Below are 16340 nucleotides of genomic sequence, written 5' to 3'. Positions count from 1 at the left end.
AAGTCAGGCAAGAAGAGAATTGTAAGAAACAAGATTGTTAACGAGAAGAGTTACATAATGCCATAGGATTTGGTTATGTGAGGTGAAAGCTAGACTGCAGAGTTCAAAGAAACCAGAGAAAGGGACTTCTCCCTGTTTGCTCTTCCATGCCTTTTCAATTCTGAACCACAGGAATGTATTACCTATTCAAAAATTTCACAATAAATAAAATTTAAATTAAAAAGACATACTTTTAAGTGACTTGGTCATTTCACTTCCTCTAGAACCTTTAGCACATAGTAGATGCTAAATACCTATTTCCTTGATTGATTGATTGACTGACTGACTGGATAAATAGAAGAAAGGACTGATTGAAATGTACAGCAGGCAGGAAGCCTAAGAGAAAATAAACGTTTAAGCTTGAGAATTAACAAAGGGAAAGGATCAAACAGTGATAGTAAAAACAGAGTCAAAATGGGTGACCGATTAGACCAGGCTGGCAGGGAGTCAAGTGCAAACAAGGAGGATGGCTGGCTGACCGGCCGGGGGAGGGAAGCCACTCCTATTTCACTAGATTGTCAATCTACATAGTTTACAAAGGCTTTGTAATCTGGCTCCAGAGACCTGTCCAGACTAAGCTGTCATCACTTCCTTCCTTCTCTCCTTAATGCCTACACATAGGCACACAATCCTCATAACGTTACAATGATAGGGAGTTACTTATGATTCCTGTATACCTCATTTTCATCTCAGTACTTCAATTGCCCCATCCCACCCCAATATGTCAGTCTGCCTAGCAAGCTCTTAACTCATCCTTCAAGCCTCACTTGGCTTACAAGGCATCTCCTCTCCAAAGCTTCCCTGACTTCCCCAGGCAGTTTTAAGCACCCCTCTTCCTTTGCCTACACATTGTGCTCCTCTCCCCTGTATCTTGTACTTACCTCCTTCAGAGCAATGATCCTACTGATCTGTAATTGCTTGTCACTAGATTCTGAACCTTCTGAGGGCAGAGACTTTCTCTTCCTCTCAGTATCTCCTGTCCCTGATACTGCACCTGACACATATTAGGTAAAGAGCCAACAGAGGACTGGCTAGCTGGATGAATGCAAACATATTTTAATTAAAGCTTTTAAAATTACCTTTTTCCTAGGTCTCAATTTCTCTCTCCATTCCTTTAATTCTTGGCTGTGTTCCTCATCTAACTCCTTTAGTTTCTGAGTCTCATGCTCAACCAATAGGTGGCATTTTTCATTCTGAAAATAAAATTTGGATTAAAAATATGTCAGATCAACTGAGCAATTTTTCACAAATACAACTATCTTCCAAAATAATAAATTACTCATCAAACATCAAGCTATTATTGAGGTTCAAATTCTCCTATAAAAACCAAGGACGAAGAATTATGAAATGAGTCATAGAATCATTTTTGCAAATTTAGAAGCCAGATCTGTTACTTACCATATGAAAAGAATTTAAATAGAAAGAATTAGTTTGATCCTGTTTTCCCTTTCTAAAAGGTGTGCTCATAAAACTGACACTTCAGAGGGAAGCCTATTTGCATTTTACCCATTGGTACCAGAATGTGGGATTAGGAACTATTCTATTGAGTATATCACGCCAATATGTAGAGCATCCACAATGAGAACACTACTCTGAAATTGAACATTTCAGGCTATATACTACATAGGCTGTATGCTCCAGGTAAGGCCCAATAAACAGTCTTCTCTAAAGTTACCTTTAAATTTATTAGGAGAAAAATGCTTATATATTTAGTTTATCACTTTTTTCAAAAACCTAGAACAAAATGAATTTTTCTCTCTAAATGAAATTTTAAATTCAGAATCTGATAACAAAACTGCCTATATCATTTTGAAAAGTTTGCTCATCTTCTTTGCAAAACATACTAAAAATACTCAATACTACTTTTGAAAGACTCAACTTCTTAGGTTATAATTTAGCTTCAGGAGGTATGTTAATAATGGTTATAAAAAATCTAAACCAGTGTCCATGATACTAAACTGATCTCGATTTGGGTCTATACAAGAAACAAAGCCTTTCAATCCCAGCATTTTCAGGAGATAAGTGCAGTCTACTTTAGTAGCTATTGTTTTCTCAAATCCAGCCCCCTGTGCTGCCCACTGACCCCAGCTCCGTCTCCACCTTCCATATCTAACCTGCAGCTGATGCAGTTCCCGGACATTGGCTTCACACTGCAGCTGAAGATCCCGCATTTGATTTTCATGCTTTTGATGCTGAGCCATTCTCTCATTTTTCTGCCTCTTTTCTTCTTGAGCAGCAAACTACAAGAAAAACAAAAGATAAATATGATTAACAAGCAATGTAATTTCTTATCTTCCAAAGGTATAATTAAGGAATTTAACAAAACTTAAACTATAATAAACTAAAGTTGCAAGTAACAATAAGCTGTGACTCAAAGCTGGAGTCCACATCATGGCTCTGGTGGTGGCGGGGACTTCTGAAGGTTTAGTCAGGCCATGCGTGTTGACTTGAAAAGGCGTCCAAGTCACCTCATTCCCAGGGCTGGTCTTAGAACCAGTCTAGCCAAGGATGTGGTATGGGCACAGGAGGGAGCGCTTTGCCCTCTGTGGCCACCACCCTAGGAAGCCTGAATTGGCAGATGCCATCTATGGAGCCCCAGCCCACGGAGCCAAGGTGAACATCAACAAGCCCAAGTGGCTCTAAATGTTTACAACACAATTATGTTGCATTTCTAAAGGTCATTCAAATTTATTAAATTTAAAAGAGAACAGGGTAATTTGTTTATTTACCTGTTTAATTTTGTCACGGTCCTGATCTGGTGTGGCTGTCGAGTTAATTCTCAAACTCTTCTTAAACATGGCCATTCGAGTCTTGGCTTCACTGCGCTGAATCTTAGGCAGTCTTGCTCTTTCTTGAGTCTGTCTGGTTTTCAATTCTTCAATAAGTCGTTGATTGTAACGCTGCATTTGTTCTGTTTCCTAAGAAAGTTTTAAACAGAATCCAATGACACAGATATAATAGTACCAACACATATACTGAAATATAACATTTCGTTTTTGCTGTTTCCCAAAATTACTCTCTCCTTTGTTGCATACCAACCAGCAAAATATTAGGCAAAAAATAATTTTAAGAAGAATAAAGCTATTAGTAACAAGAGTCTTATATTGAAATTCTCCTTTACTAAGTATAGGTAGTCCACGTTTATAAGATACTTGAACCATAAATGGAGCCACAGTAGCTACCTTTTAGAGACAAGATGAAGATTATAATGTATAAGAGGCCTTTAAGCATCATAATTAGTTACCTTCCTTGGAATCTGTGGAAAAGAAGTTTTACAATCATGATCAAGATACAATTAATTACTCCAAACTTCATCAAAGAAATTTTAGGACAAAAGAACGGAAATCTAAAATTCATTCTCAAAGAAACATAAGTTTCAAAACTGAATAGCTCTGTAAACTTTAAAATGAACAAAAAAGTGAAATTTTCCCTTCATTGACCTTCTCATGGCGCTTAAGCAGCTGATGTCTTTGCATGAAATACTGATCTTTAAGTTGCTGTTTGAGCAGCTGGTGTTTTTCTTGCAAGTGTCGTTCTTCAAGTTCCCAAATTGCAGCCTCTCGAGCTAGAAGAAAAAGCAATTTTCAAAATGTCACTTTGCTCTTTTTACTAATGTACCTTGGTCTTCATTTTAATATTTACATAAAAGTGTTCTATATACACTGACTAATACACATAGGACATTCTGAATTATAAATAAAACATTACCAATGTAAAGATAATCTCTATTACCACTTTCCATTCTGTTCTGATGTCCTATAAACAAAGACTATCCCACCCTCAACACCAAAATTTCCTTTTATCATCTTAATGAGAAAGAAAAAAAATCTGAGCTATTTGTTGGGAGAAATAAGTGCTTAAAATCCCATTCTATCATGCAGCCATTAAATATATCAAAAACTATAAGGAATGATGAGTATACAAAATTATTCAGGTATATTTCTAGCATCATCTGGACAAAAAGATGTTTTAAGGATTATATGTTTATGTTTACTTCTACTGTCATAAGGGAATTCTGTATCTTGCAGTATTTCCTAATTTGGATTTTTCCTCTTATTTACCTCAACAATAATCTTTCTTGCCCTCTAGCACTCTAACAAAGGAAAGCATTCAAATAATTTCAAAGTATATCTCAGCAATGTTTGTGACATATGATTTTATACATATCCATATGCTGCGTAGTTTCACATACCTCTCATGAGCTGCTGTTTGTTATTCAGGCACTCTCTTTCAATATTGGCTAACTCTGCCTTCTGCTGTTGGATGATCTTTTTCAGAGAGCCATCTAATTCTTGTTGTTGCTTCTGAACAAATTCTTGTTCCTATTAGACACAGTTAGCCATCAGTTAATACGTACCTACTGAATGAAACACCCATTTATCTATATGACTATATTAGTGCTTAACAAGACTTCTAAAGTAAGTTTCTCAAGTTAACTGGACTTAAAAACCACCAAAATTATAGAATATACATATAATATAAATGTATTAGTCACCCAATTCAAGCCCAGAAAAAAAGTAGAATACATAATATTCTAAATTCACTATTAATAATATGCACAAAAGAAGTCTATGACCTACTCATAATTAAAATGCCCCATTACACACTGACACCTTTGGGAAAATAAATTTACAACTTATAAAACTGACTAGTCACTGCACTATGGTGTGGATAAAACAAGCATAAACAAGAATGCGTTTTAGGAAGAAAGGTCATAAAAAGCAAATAAGTAAAAGACACATCAGAATTTTAAACTATTTTTCTAAGAAATACAGAGGAAGAAATACCATGGCTACACTAATAGAGATGATAGTTTCTGTTTCTACAATCTGTACCTGAAAAGAACAACAACAATTTGAGGACTTAATGAGAAATAGTACACTGCTAAAGACACGTGAACTAGGAATAGGAAAGTGAGTTACACTTTAGAAATTCACAAACAAAATTCCTTATAATGAGAGAATTCTACTCACATGTTTGGGATTCACTCATTCATTCAACAAATATTTACTGAGTACATAATATGTGCACAAATGTCAAATTTACACTTTAAAAAAAATCCTTCAATCACTGTGTAAGAAAAGGAAATGTGAAAGTGACTTATGGTCTTTACGCTAACTCATACATTTACAGAAGGAAAACAATAATATCCAAATTGGAGAAATGTAAGCTTTGCCTGTAAATGTTTGGATCTCCATCCCTCTCTCGGCAGTCAGAGCAGTTTGAGATTAGCTCAAGGGATATTCAGTTTGAGTGTGGCTTTAGAAACTGAGAGTTAAAGCAGCACTTCATCTATAATCCCTCCTGTTGCACATTCAAGAGAATATAAAACTCCAAGATCTGCTTTGGAACTATTCTTTAGGCCTCGAACAGAGTCTGACACGATATGGATCACTACCAGCCTGGTCTTCAATGCACAAAGAGTGAGTCTCCCAGAGTTCCTCAAGATGCTTGCCTTACTACTGTGTCTCTGGAGGTGCGAATCAGGTCTTACCATTCATGACACCCTGTTAAAGTAATCTGGAGTCACAAATGCTGCCGTATTTTGGCATAAATACAAACACACAGTAGCAGAAAGACTAATAAATTGCCTCTATAAAATACAATTGCCAACTTAACCACAGTCACCTATCTAACTTTGTCCAAGGAAAAAAAGCCTCAATGAATATTTAAATTAAACTATCTAGAATAAGGCCTTTTGACTTTTATTTAAAGAAATGCAAACTCTCCACATCTATCTTTTAAGCAGTTATAACAAAGAAAGTAAGTTATTCAAGCTTCTCTTCTTCCTACAGTATCATTTTTAATAAAAATTAAACTTTCCTTTATTTCATTGTAAAATTTTTATATGCAAATTTGTTTAATAAACAATCCAATCTCCAAGATATATCAAGGGTTTTCTTTTGTTCGACATTTTTACCATTGGTTTGTAAAAAGGACTTCTGAAAAATATCTGTATGGACAGAAATGATGGGTCCAAATTAGCATAAATATAAATATTTAGATTCGAAAAAATCAAGTTCAAATATACACAATGGGGTGAATAAATATGTGAAAATTAAAAAGGTAAATTAAGCCAATGCCACTAAAAAAGTGAAGACAATTTCGTGTCAATGCAGTTTTTTATTATATTACTATAATATATTTATGTCCAGATTAAGGAAGATAAGAGTTCAGTTGAAAGAAAATCTTTATTAAGCACTTAGTAAATGCTGGGCACTGTACTAGTTACAGAGACACTAAAATTACTAAAAGACAGGATTGCCCTCAAGGAACTTCCACTCTTTTGGTCCCAAATAGGTTTTTTCTGTCAGTCCACATAAAGAGTAGTGGGCCCCTTCTCTTAGTATCACACTTTCGAAAGTTCAAAAGTAAACCACAGAAAACTCAAAGCTGGGAATAAAGGGTACAGAAACCATGCCACACAATGTATGACTGAAAGAACTACAGCAGCACACCCTGAAGCAGCCAATACACAAGGGGAAAGAGGAGCTAAGACTGTTGTATAGAAGCAGGCAAACCAGCACTGTGCTGTTCCGGAAGGCAAGAAACAATCGAGGGAAGAGCCAAGGTAGGCAACACATGGAAGTGCTTTCTAACAATCAGAGTTAGCAAAGACACCAGTTGCCTTATAGAGCAATGGACACGAATAGTTAAGCAGAGTCTGGATGATTACGTAGTAAAGGATACTGTACAAATGATTTTTTATATTAAAACTAAAAACTACCTGAAAGGTTCCTTACATACTAATCAATATGCTTTATTACCTCAAAAGAAATGAAATTTAGTATTATTGAGCTTTCATTAAATTTCTTAACTTCAAAAGCCAAGTAATACATTCACGATAGAATTTATAAATTAGAAATTACTCTTAGGATCTAAAAGAAAAGTGATCTTACATTCCAAAAAGATCACACAAATTGCATTCACTCTAAAAAAAATATACTGCAAATGGATGTGATCATTAGGAGTAACAAATAATTTTTAAATGGACACAAATTGTAAAGTGAGTGCCCTTCAAACGTACAAGTTTAAATTCTGATAAGGAATTTTATCATATTAATCAGATAACTATAAATACTAAAAACACAACTTTTGAGTCTAGAAAACTACAAGTAATGGTTATAATATATTGGGCTATTTGAACAGTTTTGATCATTTTAACTCAAAAGAAAAGCTAAAAATGGTAATGATCAGAAAAGAGTTCGTAATTCATAATTTCTCCCTCTCATTAAAAAAATTAATGTTTTGCTTACTCTTTTGGAAAACTAGAGTCCAACAGCTGCCAATGACAAAAAAAAATCAGTCTAACTGCAGGAGAGGGGAAAGGAGGGGTTGAAATCAAGCTGTATTCTATCTACTCCAGTTGTGTATATCAAATATCACAAACAAAAATTATAGTGTTAAATAAACTATTCACTTCCCTATAGAAACTGTGAGAAAGAATACAGCCTGGAACTCCAGACGTAATTTAAAACTACAGTAAGGAGAACAGCAACTCACTATTCATCGTGGACAATTTGAATAGTAAAAACTAGAGTTAAATGGAACTTAAATCACCACATTTAATATGGCTTTTCTGACCATACCCATAATTTAAACATCTACGTAAACATATATGCAATCAAAATGTCACTTCACACAAAGATAAAATCTAATCACAGCATTCAATTTCTCACATGTGCAAAGCTTATAAAATACTACTAGGAAGACACTTCCTGAAAAAAAAGAAAATCTCAAACTAAAATTTATGGTGGGGTAGATAGAAAAAAAGAACACTGTATTAGAAGTGTTCTAGTTCCAGCTCTACCATTAATCTCTTTTGTGACTTTAGGCAGATCACTTGGTCTTCTGTGCCTCGAATTCTTCATCTGCAAAACGGACACACTCCATCCCTATATTAGGGTAGCGGCATGAGAATCAAATGTGAAAACTCTTTGAAGAATACTGTACTATAAAGTTCACGTCAGGTCATTACTATTACTTCATTACTGACATTATCATCTATCAATCATCTAGATTTTAACAAATAAAGCTAACAATGAAAAGGCACATGTGAGCCAAAGAAAAAGCAGGTAAAACAGGAGAAGGCATCCTCCTACAGGTATGTGGGACTTACGTCCTGCATTTGGGCGTTGAAGACTGCACAAGACGACAACTGAAAAGACTGAATCATGACCTGAGCAACACCCTGTGGATCAGAATACAACGCACCTCCCAGGTGAGAATGCAGCTGAATGACTTTTGGTAAATGGAAAAATAATTATACAAATGTTGAGTTTCTTGAGGCCTGGAACAAGTCACTGAACAGGGGGCCCTCTTTCTCATCTGTAAAATGAAGGATGTGAACTAGAGCAGTGGTTTCCAAACTCCAGTTTGCTGCTGTTGTTTTTCAACCAGTCAAACCTTCTTTTAAAAAAACTCATCAAAAAAATGTATAAAGTTTACGGAACAGATGAAAAGTGGTGTTGTTTTAGTTAAGGTAGAAGCAGGGCCTCAGAGCCCAACAGTCTTCACTTTTTGAAGGATTCTCGAGGTGCTTCTTCCTAACTCCAGAGCTCCCGGGAGTAAAGTCTGAAAACCACTGGACTAGATAATCAAATACATTCTGGTCCCATGAATATATGGCTATTATTCATAAATTCTCAAAAAAAGTTTAAAATAGACTCTGTAAAGTTATCAAGTTTTCGCACCTTCATCAAAAGCAGTATCTAAAGAGAAACACTTTTGAAATCTGTTAGATTACTAAATTTTCCACTAAATTTACAGGGAGAAATTTACTACTGCTTTAAGCTTTAGTTGGAAAATACAGGCCAGCGCTCAGAATTATACGAAAAATAACCAACAAAGTTTTGCTGAAGCATAGGATTACCTAATTCATTCAACATTAAATTGTCAATTTCGACAGTAGAGTCTGATTCCTTTTGGAATTAAAAAAGTCGATATTCCTTTACAAGGCAAAACCATATTGTTATCATCTGGTTTGAAATCCAAATTATCTGAAAACAGATGTGTGGCCAACAAGGACGACTTCTTCAGCTATTAATAAGACACTGCCAGCAACCACTGGGCTAAGCTGATAAGAGTCTAGGTTAGGTACAGAAAGCAGAGCTTAAACATGAGAGACGGTATCATATGGTGGTTCAGTGTATGAAATGTGGAGCCAAACTTGCCTGAACAAGAATTCTGGCTTTACTACTAACCAGATGTGTGACCTTGGGAGAATCACTCAACCTTCCTGTGTTTTTAATTCCCTCACTTGTAGAATACAGGTAATAAGAGTACAGCAACTACCTTATATGTTGTGAAGTCAAATGAGTTCATACAGGTAAAGTATTTAGAACAGTCCTTGACGCATAGTAAATGCTGTGTTTGCTATTATCACCTTAACTACTAATCCCCACACTAGGCAGAGACAAAATTTTTCACTGGCTCATAGAAAAAAAACCCTAAATTTATTCATAGGCTAGTTTTATAAAAATTTTAAATTATGAAATATTTTCCTCATTTTTCATGGTGTTAAAATATTCTCTCCTTTGAAATGATGGTGACAAGTAAACGACAGTTTTAAAACATCCTTATTTGGCAAAAAACTAAAATTTTTTTAATGGCAATCCATTCGTCATGGTCCCCAATTGTCTTTGTTGTTTCTATGTTTCTTTTCATGGGTCTGTAAAATTCAAGTCTGGGAACCACTTGTTAAATCACATGAAACCACACTAAAAAGATAATTTAAAGAAACAATTAATATATAATCCATGTCTCTTCTTTTCATTGACATACATAACCAACACACTTAATATTTAAAATCTGGTTTTAAGTTGCTTAAATGGTTAACAGTAATAAATGTTTGATCTACCATTTAACATTACCATTTACCATTTTTCCTTTAACTTTGAACTTTATAGAAATAATGGCCTTTTAATAGGCATGGTTTTCATACGCACAAAGCTTACATACTCACCCTCTATATTTTTCTGTCCTAAAAGTCTTCTATCAAACATTGACATTATTACTTAAAAATATAAGCTTCCATTATGATTAAAATAAGAATACACTGGATTATACATTAACATGCTTGTTTATTTCACCTGGAGTCAGCTTTCCAAACATTCCACTTAATTTCATATTGGCAACTAAAATGTCACCTTAGTGTGAATTTAGTGCTACATAAAGAATGCCCTGGGAACCTTTGTATGAGGAGAAGTCAACATCACATAATAAGTACAGTTAGAATTGACCCTTTCAACCGTGGTTTACTGAGCTGTGAGAATAATGCTGCTTTCTGTTTTTAGTAGCATTAAGCTGCTGCTGTTACCTGAGCATGCTGGCTTTGTGCAAGCTCCTCTTTCCTGCGTTTCATGAGCTCTTTTCTCAGCTCTTTGGGTGCTTTCTCCACTTCATTTATAACCTACAGTGTATAAGCATGCAGGAGGTGGGGAAATAATACTTTCTCCACAGCAAGCATTTATGTGAGCAGACAAGCTACAAGTCAAATATTAAAGCTGTTAAAAAAGTTCTTTCAACATGCATTAGCACAGGTGTTAGTTTGAAGAAAAAGAATGAAAGGATAGAACATGCTTAATCTCAGTGCAGAAAGGGACATTACGCCATATAAAGATTAATTAGTTGCTTAATTATCCCTATATATCATTCTCTCAAGATTCAAAGACAATCAGTAAAGGATTACTTGCAGCACCGATGTTTAACTAAAGGTGATAAACTCAACTGACCTTGAAAGATTATAAAATTATAAACATATCTATTGAATGTTGGAAACATTGAACACAAGGAAAGCTAATGCCATTTATAAAAGTGCAATATTTCATAATTGGCTTGATAAAACCAAAGAAATAATTCTAAATTAAATCCACTTAATGAAACCAAAAGAAAAACAAAAGGGAAAGTAAGCCTTAGAATATACAAAGGAGAAATAAATGGACATTATGTTCTCTTTTTTCACAAAACACACCATTTTATACACAGTGTGATAAAAATGAACATATCTGATGATTTTGTGTTGGATTAGAATAACATTCTCCTTAGTTGACAATTTAAGCCAAACTTAATTGTCAACTTTAAAATCAGTAATATAAGCACTCATAAAGTAAGAGTTTAGCATGCTATGATTTATTATACCAGATAAAGTATATTATAAAATGAAGTATTTTATAGCTCCTTCTTTTAATCATTTCAAAATCCTAGATATGTATTCAACCTAACAATAGATCAGTAATCCAACTATGAAAAAATAATCATGTGTTTACAAGTAGAAAGCACCAAAAGCAACCCGATTCCAAATCACCACATGCTATTGATGGTCCGTGAAAGAGACTGATTTTGATTTAACACAGTGTATTTAAAATTTCCCATCAGTAATGCCTCATGAAACCAAATCACCATTAAAAGGAAGAGACTCCCCAAATGCAAGAAGTTTAGCGATAAGGGAAAAAAAATACACAATTATTTAAAATATGCATATCATGATCTCAAACATATTCACTGGTTAAAACTCTCCTACCCCAAAATAGTTACAATATCTGGAGACTTTCATATATTTAGGATTAAATCATATATTCACCTATAAATTTTTTTAATTTAATCTTATATTTAAAAAATAACCTTTCAATAAAAACTACCCAGGGTTTTAAGAAAATTAATATGCAGCCTCAGTAAGGTCATATATCATGGTATATAGAGTAATTCAATATAAAATATAATAAACAGTAACAAACCAAGAATTTTTAGAAATGGTAGCCATATCAAATTATATACCATTTCATTCATCTTTACCTAAAAAAAACCACAGAATACACTGTATTTACTACTATTTGATTCTATCCTTTTTAAAACAGATCCTCAAATTCAGCAATATGATGTTCAATTTTCTGCATAATTTAAATATCAAAGTCAATAAATTTGGCTATTTGAGACTTGCCTCAAAAGTAAAAATTCATTCACTAGTTCAGTTGAGACTTTTTTGTTCCAATCCTAATAAAACTGATCATAATTATTGTCCCTGGGGTCTTTTATATTACAAAAAGGTTAATTCTCCTCCTACACTAAAGGTACAGAATAAATCATAAAATTATCTCTGAAAACTGCTAATATGTAAAGCTCTCTTAGTTTTAATTTGGGGAGAAAAGACACACTAATACATTATGTAAATCCTCTTTCTGAATTAATGACAATCTTTCATAGTAAATAATACCCCAAAAATAGATTACATAACACTATGGAACAGTTTTAGGAAAAATGAAAAAATTCATTCTAATCAAATGACTTTACAGATATTTTCTACCTGTGATTCTTCAAAGTAGCTCACAATTTGATAAACTCACAGATATTATTTCAAATTTCAGGTTACTCAGCTTTTGTTTTGGCACAATGTCCAAGAAAGGCAATCAAGCTAATCAAAAAGAATTTTTTTAAGTATGAATTAAATATTATGAATAGTAAGATAAATTACTGTTGCCACCTACAAACACAACATAGTAAGTTTTCTTGCAAAGAATAATTCTACATAAGGCCTTAAATGTTGCATCAATAAGGGAGGAATGAGACTGGAAGGAAAATGGACTGGACTCAATGTGAAGACCTGGTCCAAGATTTAGCTGGACATTTAACGGTAGTCTGTGAACTCGAACAGGTCATTAAACCCTCTTCTATTCCAGTTTTCTTGGCAGTAAAATGGGATAATGCCCGAACTTACTACTACCCTACATGACTGTCAGGAAGACTGATAAAAAGAATGAATGAGTGCTATTTAACTATCAAGTATTATTCCTAATTCCCTAGACAGTCTTAAGTGTACATTAAAAAAATAGCTTCAGTAATTAAAAACAATAGTTACACTTACCTCCTTCTTTCGGTTCTTTAACATATTCTGAAACTTGGACAACTCTTTCTCTTGTTCTCCTTTAATGCGTTTGGCTTCATCTCTCAAGCGATTTGTATGTTCTTGTTCTAGACGTTCAATAGTCTGTTTCTGCTGTTTTTCTAGATTCTCAATTTCTTGGTCATATTGCCGCTTTTTGCTCTATAAAACAATGTAGCTCAAGATCATGGAACTTTTCTATCACTCATATTAACTCATTATAATGAAGAGGTTTCCTAAGAACACATAACTAGCATTTAAATTTAGTGAGGTGATATATAACCTTTGCAATACTGAACAAGTCAAATGCACTAAAATACACTATGAAATCTTTCAAAAAGATGAGCCTTTCATTTTTTCTAACATGGAAAATGTCTTTTTTATTACACAAGTAGTAGAATGTTTAAAATTTTTAGAAAATCCAGAAGAATATCCAGTTGCTATGAAGTACTAAGAAAAATTTCAATATTTATCCAACAAAATTTTTGATAAATCAAAGGCCTTATCTGAGGTCTATTTTAATAATGTACCACTACTTGTCATTATTAGATTTACTCTTCTTCACTAAGATTCTTAAAACATCCTATTCCATCAAAAAATATTTTGGAATTATAAATCTACTCTTTCAACAAAAGATTCCTGCTTACATAATAATACTTAAGTATTATATAATAATTGCAACTTTGGATACAAATACTCATAAAGGGTGTTTTCTTTAAAAAGAAATTAAAAAGCAAAACATTTTGGAAAATATTTAGGGGGAAAGAACCAGTTTTTATAAGGTTCTGGAAAACAGAATATAAGTACTATAAAACCATTCAATGAGAACAAAAGTTCACTATCTTCTTAGGAATTCTCAGTTACGATCCAACTACTGTAATCCACAATGCCACACTTCACACAAAACAATTCTTACCACTTTCAATTACAAGAACAGCAAAAGACTTACATTCAAAAGACGAATACTATAACATTTCAAATGATCTTTTTCTAACTTACAGGAAGCTACATGTTCAACATAAGTTACCAAAATTTTATATCACATTACTAATTCCTTTTCCACCTTTAGACGCAAGGTAAAAATTGAAATACTCAATGACAATGACTCTTGACTAGTCAGCACTAATTTCTTCAGCAGCTGTGAATAGGTATATAGAAGCTTAACTGTAGGAGCCAGAGAAGTAAGTGTGTTTTGTAAAAGCCCTCAAGAAGTTCTAACACTCAGTCAGGTTTGAAGACAACTGCTCTAGACTGGCTTAAAAGTTTGGATTCTAAATCTGAGAGGTCAAATTGTAACACTGAATTATCCAGTAATAGGCACATCTAACAACTTTGTAAACCATCTACCAGCTTCGTGATTCCTGGTTTTCATGACAGATTTTAATCAAAGAAAAATGAAGACGCCCATTACACTGTAAGTCACTGATAGGAAGACTAAGATGGAAGATCCTTTCAGGCAAAAAGGGAAAAAAAACAAAAAAAAGGCATCCAGAACACCAAAGAGAAAAAGGCCAGAAACACATCATAAAGCCAGAGAAGTCTAGTAATCAGAGAACAAGTTCTAAAACCCACTAGTGAGTGTTTTCTTTAAAGCACTAAATTTCATTATTAACAAAATGGTACAAAAATCTAAGACTTTACCATCATTTCTTGCTCAAAGCGCCGGAAAATTTGTTCTCGTTGTTGCTGCAGTTTGCTATTGAGCTGTTGCTGAGCTCTCTGCTCTTCTTTTTGAAGCAATCTTAATTCCCGAAGTTCCTGACGTCTGATAAAATTTAATGGCAATGATAGAAGAGCACAAATTATACCTTTTAAGTAACGCTTTTAAAAAAAATTTTTAAATAATTTTTTTCAAATGGAAAAGAATAATCCAAAATTAGCCAAGATTTTACTTGTTTCTCTATTCTTCAGACTTTGCAGAGACTGAAAAGAAGTCATAAAACCAGTTTTAATTGTGTTGTTTCTCTACTCACCTAAGAAATCTCAATTCCTCAGTTTTGGAATCACTATCTGTAACTATCTTTGATGTTGTTACACTCACTTCTACACCATCAACAACAAATTTGCGTGTTTTCTTCAATGTTTTCTTTTGTCTTCTTGTTTCCTGAGTGAGATTTTATTTTAGTTAGGCTTTGTATGGGAAATACTAGCGATAGAAACATTTTCTTCTTTAAAAAAAGACCCCAAAACTGAACAGTCATGAAGGCTATACATACAAAGTATGAATATAAAGCAATTAAGACTCATTTGTAGAACCAGTTATATCATCTCAAACCTCATCTGACTTTCACATGACTTTACAGACGAAATCAAATTTTTTCAAGTGAAATTATGCATTATGATGATGTGCATGTATAATTTTTGTGACACTAAATCATAATTAGGCACAAGAGGTAATGAGCAATTCACATAAATGACAATCAGTATAACTTTTACATGTTAACCATTTTTTTCATTTTTTTCTTCCTCTTTTCACCTTGTAGGTTCTCAGATACCTCTGATTTCAGTTTTAGAACCAGTGACAAAACACTTAAAAATTAATTCCTGGGGCTCATCCTTTAAACAATAGATCAGAAGGTGGTTGGGAATTTGTATTTTCAAAGGCTCCTCAGGTAATTTTTAAACACTGCCAGGACTGGGAGTCAAAATCCATTTCATCAACCATATCAACAGCCCCTCTCCATCTCAGGCCCACAGATGGATTTGTGATTTTAGAGTTACTAGAAAGATAGCACCTCTGTTGTACCCCTGAAGTATCAGTCTGCCTGCTTGCTATTGCCTACAACTCTTTATCAAACCAAACTCTTCATTCCTCAACTGGTCTCCAAATGCTTTTTAAATGCAAATATAAATAATAGAACTGTAACACTCCTACAAATACATTTTGGTAAACATATAAGATAAGAGCAGATAACTACTCGGTTTTGATATGCAGAAAGTAGAATGTGAAAATACTACAGTCAAAACACATTAGAATTTTAAAAGTTTATCTTTAGTACTTTCCAATCACCTTTCTGCAACCTCTTTTTGTTCTGTTAGCCAGACTTCTGGTATCCTCATGCTCTCTCCCTAATCCCTAGACTATGACATCCTATCCTGACTTCCCCTTAAAAATCTAAAGTGGGCATGCTCCAAAAACAGACCTACCTCCCCATAACCCCAAACTTTCCATTTATTCAGTTCCTACTAAAGTACCTACAATTAATACCACTTTAATTCTCACAGAAGTGTTTGCATGTTTTTTATCAAGTCTATTAAGTCAGTGAACGAACTTTAGATTAATGGAATTTCAGTCAGTGAAACAAACTGACAACTGTAGAGAGTCTAGGCAATACATGTAATAATTGTGGGCAGGTAGGCAGGGTGATCAGTCATGCCCTAGAGTCTTGTCCCCAAGGTCAGTTTTCCTAAGTTGTTTCTGCGT

General features: G+C 33.9%; 1 protein-coding gene across 3 annotated transcripts in view; it reads right to left on the bottom strand.

Annotated features, from left to right (window-relative positions):
- SLK (STE20 like kinase) overlaps positions 1 to 16340 on the bottom strand; it is a 55956-nt gene that overhangs the window by 5742 nt on the left and 33874 nt on the right. For 2 of the 3 annotated variants that reach the window (XM_046654834.1, XM_046654836.1), the window contains 9 exons: positions 14890 to 15020; positions 14558 to 14681; positions 12899 to 13078; positions 10358 to 10450; positions 4232 to 4361; positions 3480 to 3604; positions 2769 to 2957; positions 2154 to 2279; positions 1119 to 1232 (listed from right to left, as the gene is read on the bottom strand). In XM_046654834.1, coding sequence (XP_046510790.1) covers positions 1119 to 1232; positions 2154 to 2279; positions 2769 to 2957; positions 3480 to 3604; positions 4232 to 4361; positions 10358 to 10450; positions 12899 to 13078; positions 14558 to 14681; positions 14890 to 15020 — 1212 coding nt within the window. The remainder of the gene's footprint in view (positions 1 to 1118; positions 1233 to 2153; positions 2280 to 2768; positions 2958 to 3479; positions 3605 to 4231; positions 4362 to 10357; positions 10451 to 12898; positions 13079 to 14557; positions 14682 to 14889; positions 15021 to 16340) is intronic. The other variant, XM_046654835.1, reaches the window with a different exon arrangement.

This window comes from Equus quagga, chromosome 2 (assembly GCF_021613505.1).
Source record: "Equus quagga isolate Etosha38 chromosome 2, UCLA_HA_Equagga_1.0, whole genome shotgun sequence".
In the NCBI taxonomy this organism is placed as follows: Eukaryota; Metazoa; Chordata; class Mammalia; order Perissodactyla; family Equidae; genus Equus; species Equus quagga.
Note: the sequence above shows the minus strand (reverse complement) of the source record. Positions and strands in the feature narration are given on the sequence as shown.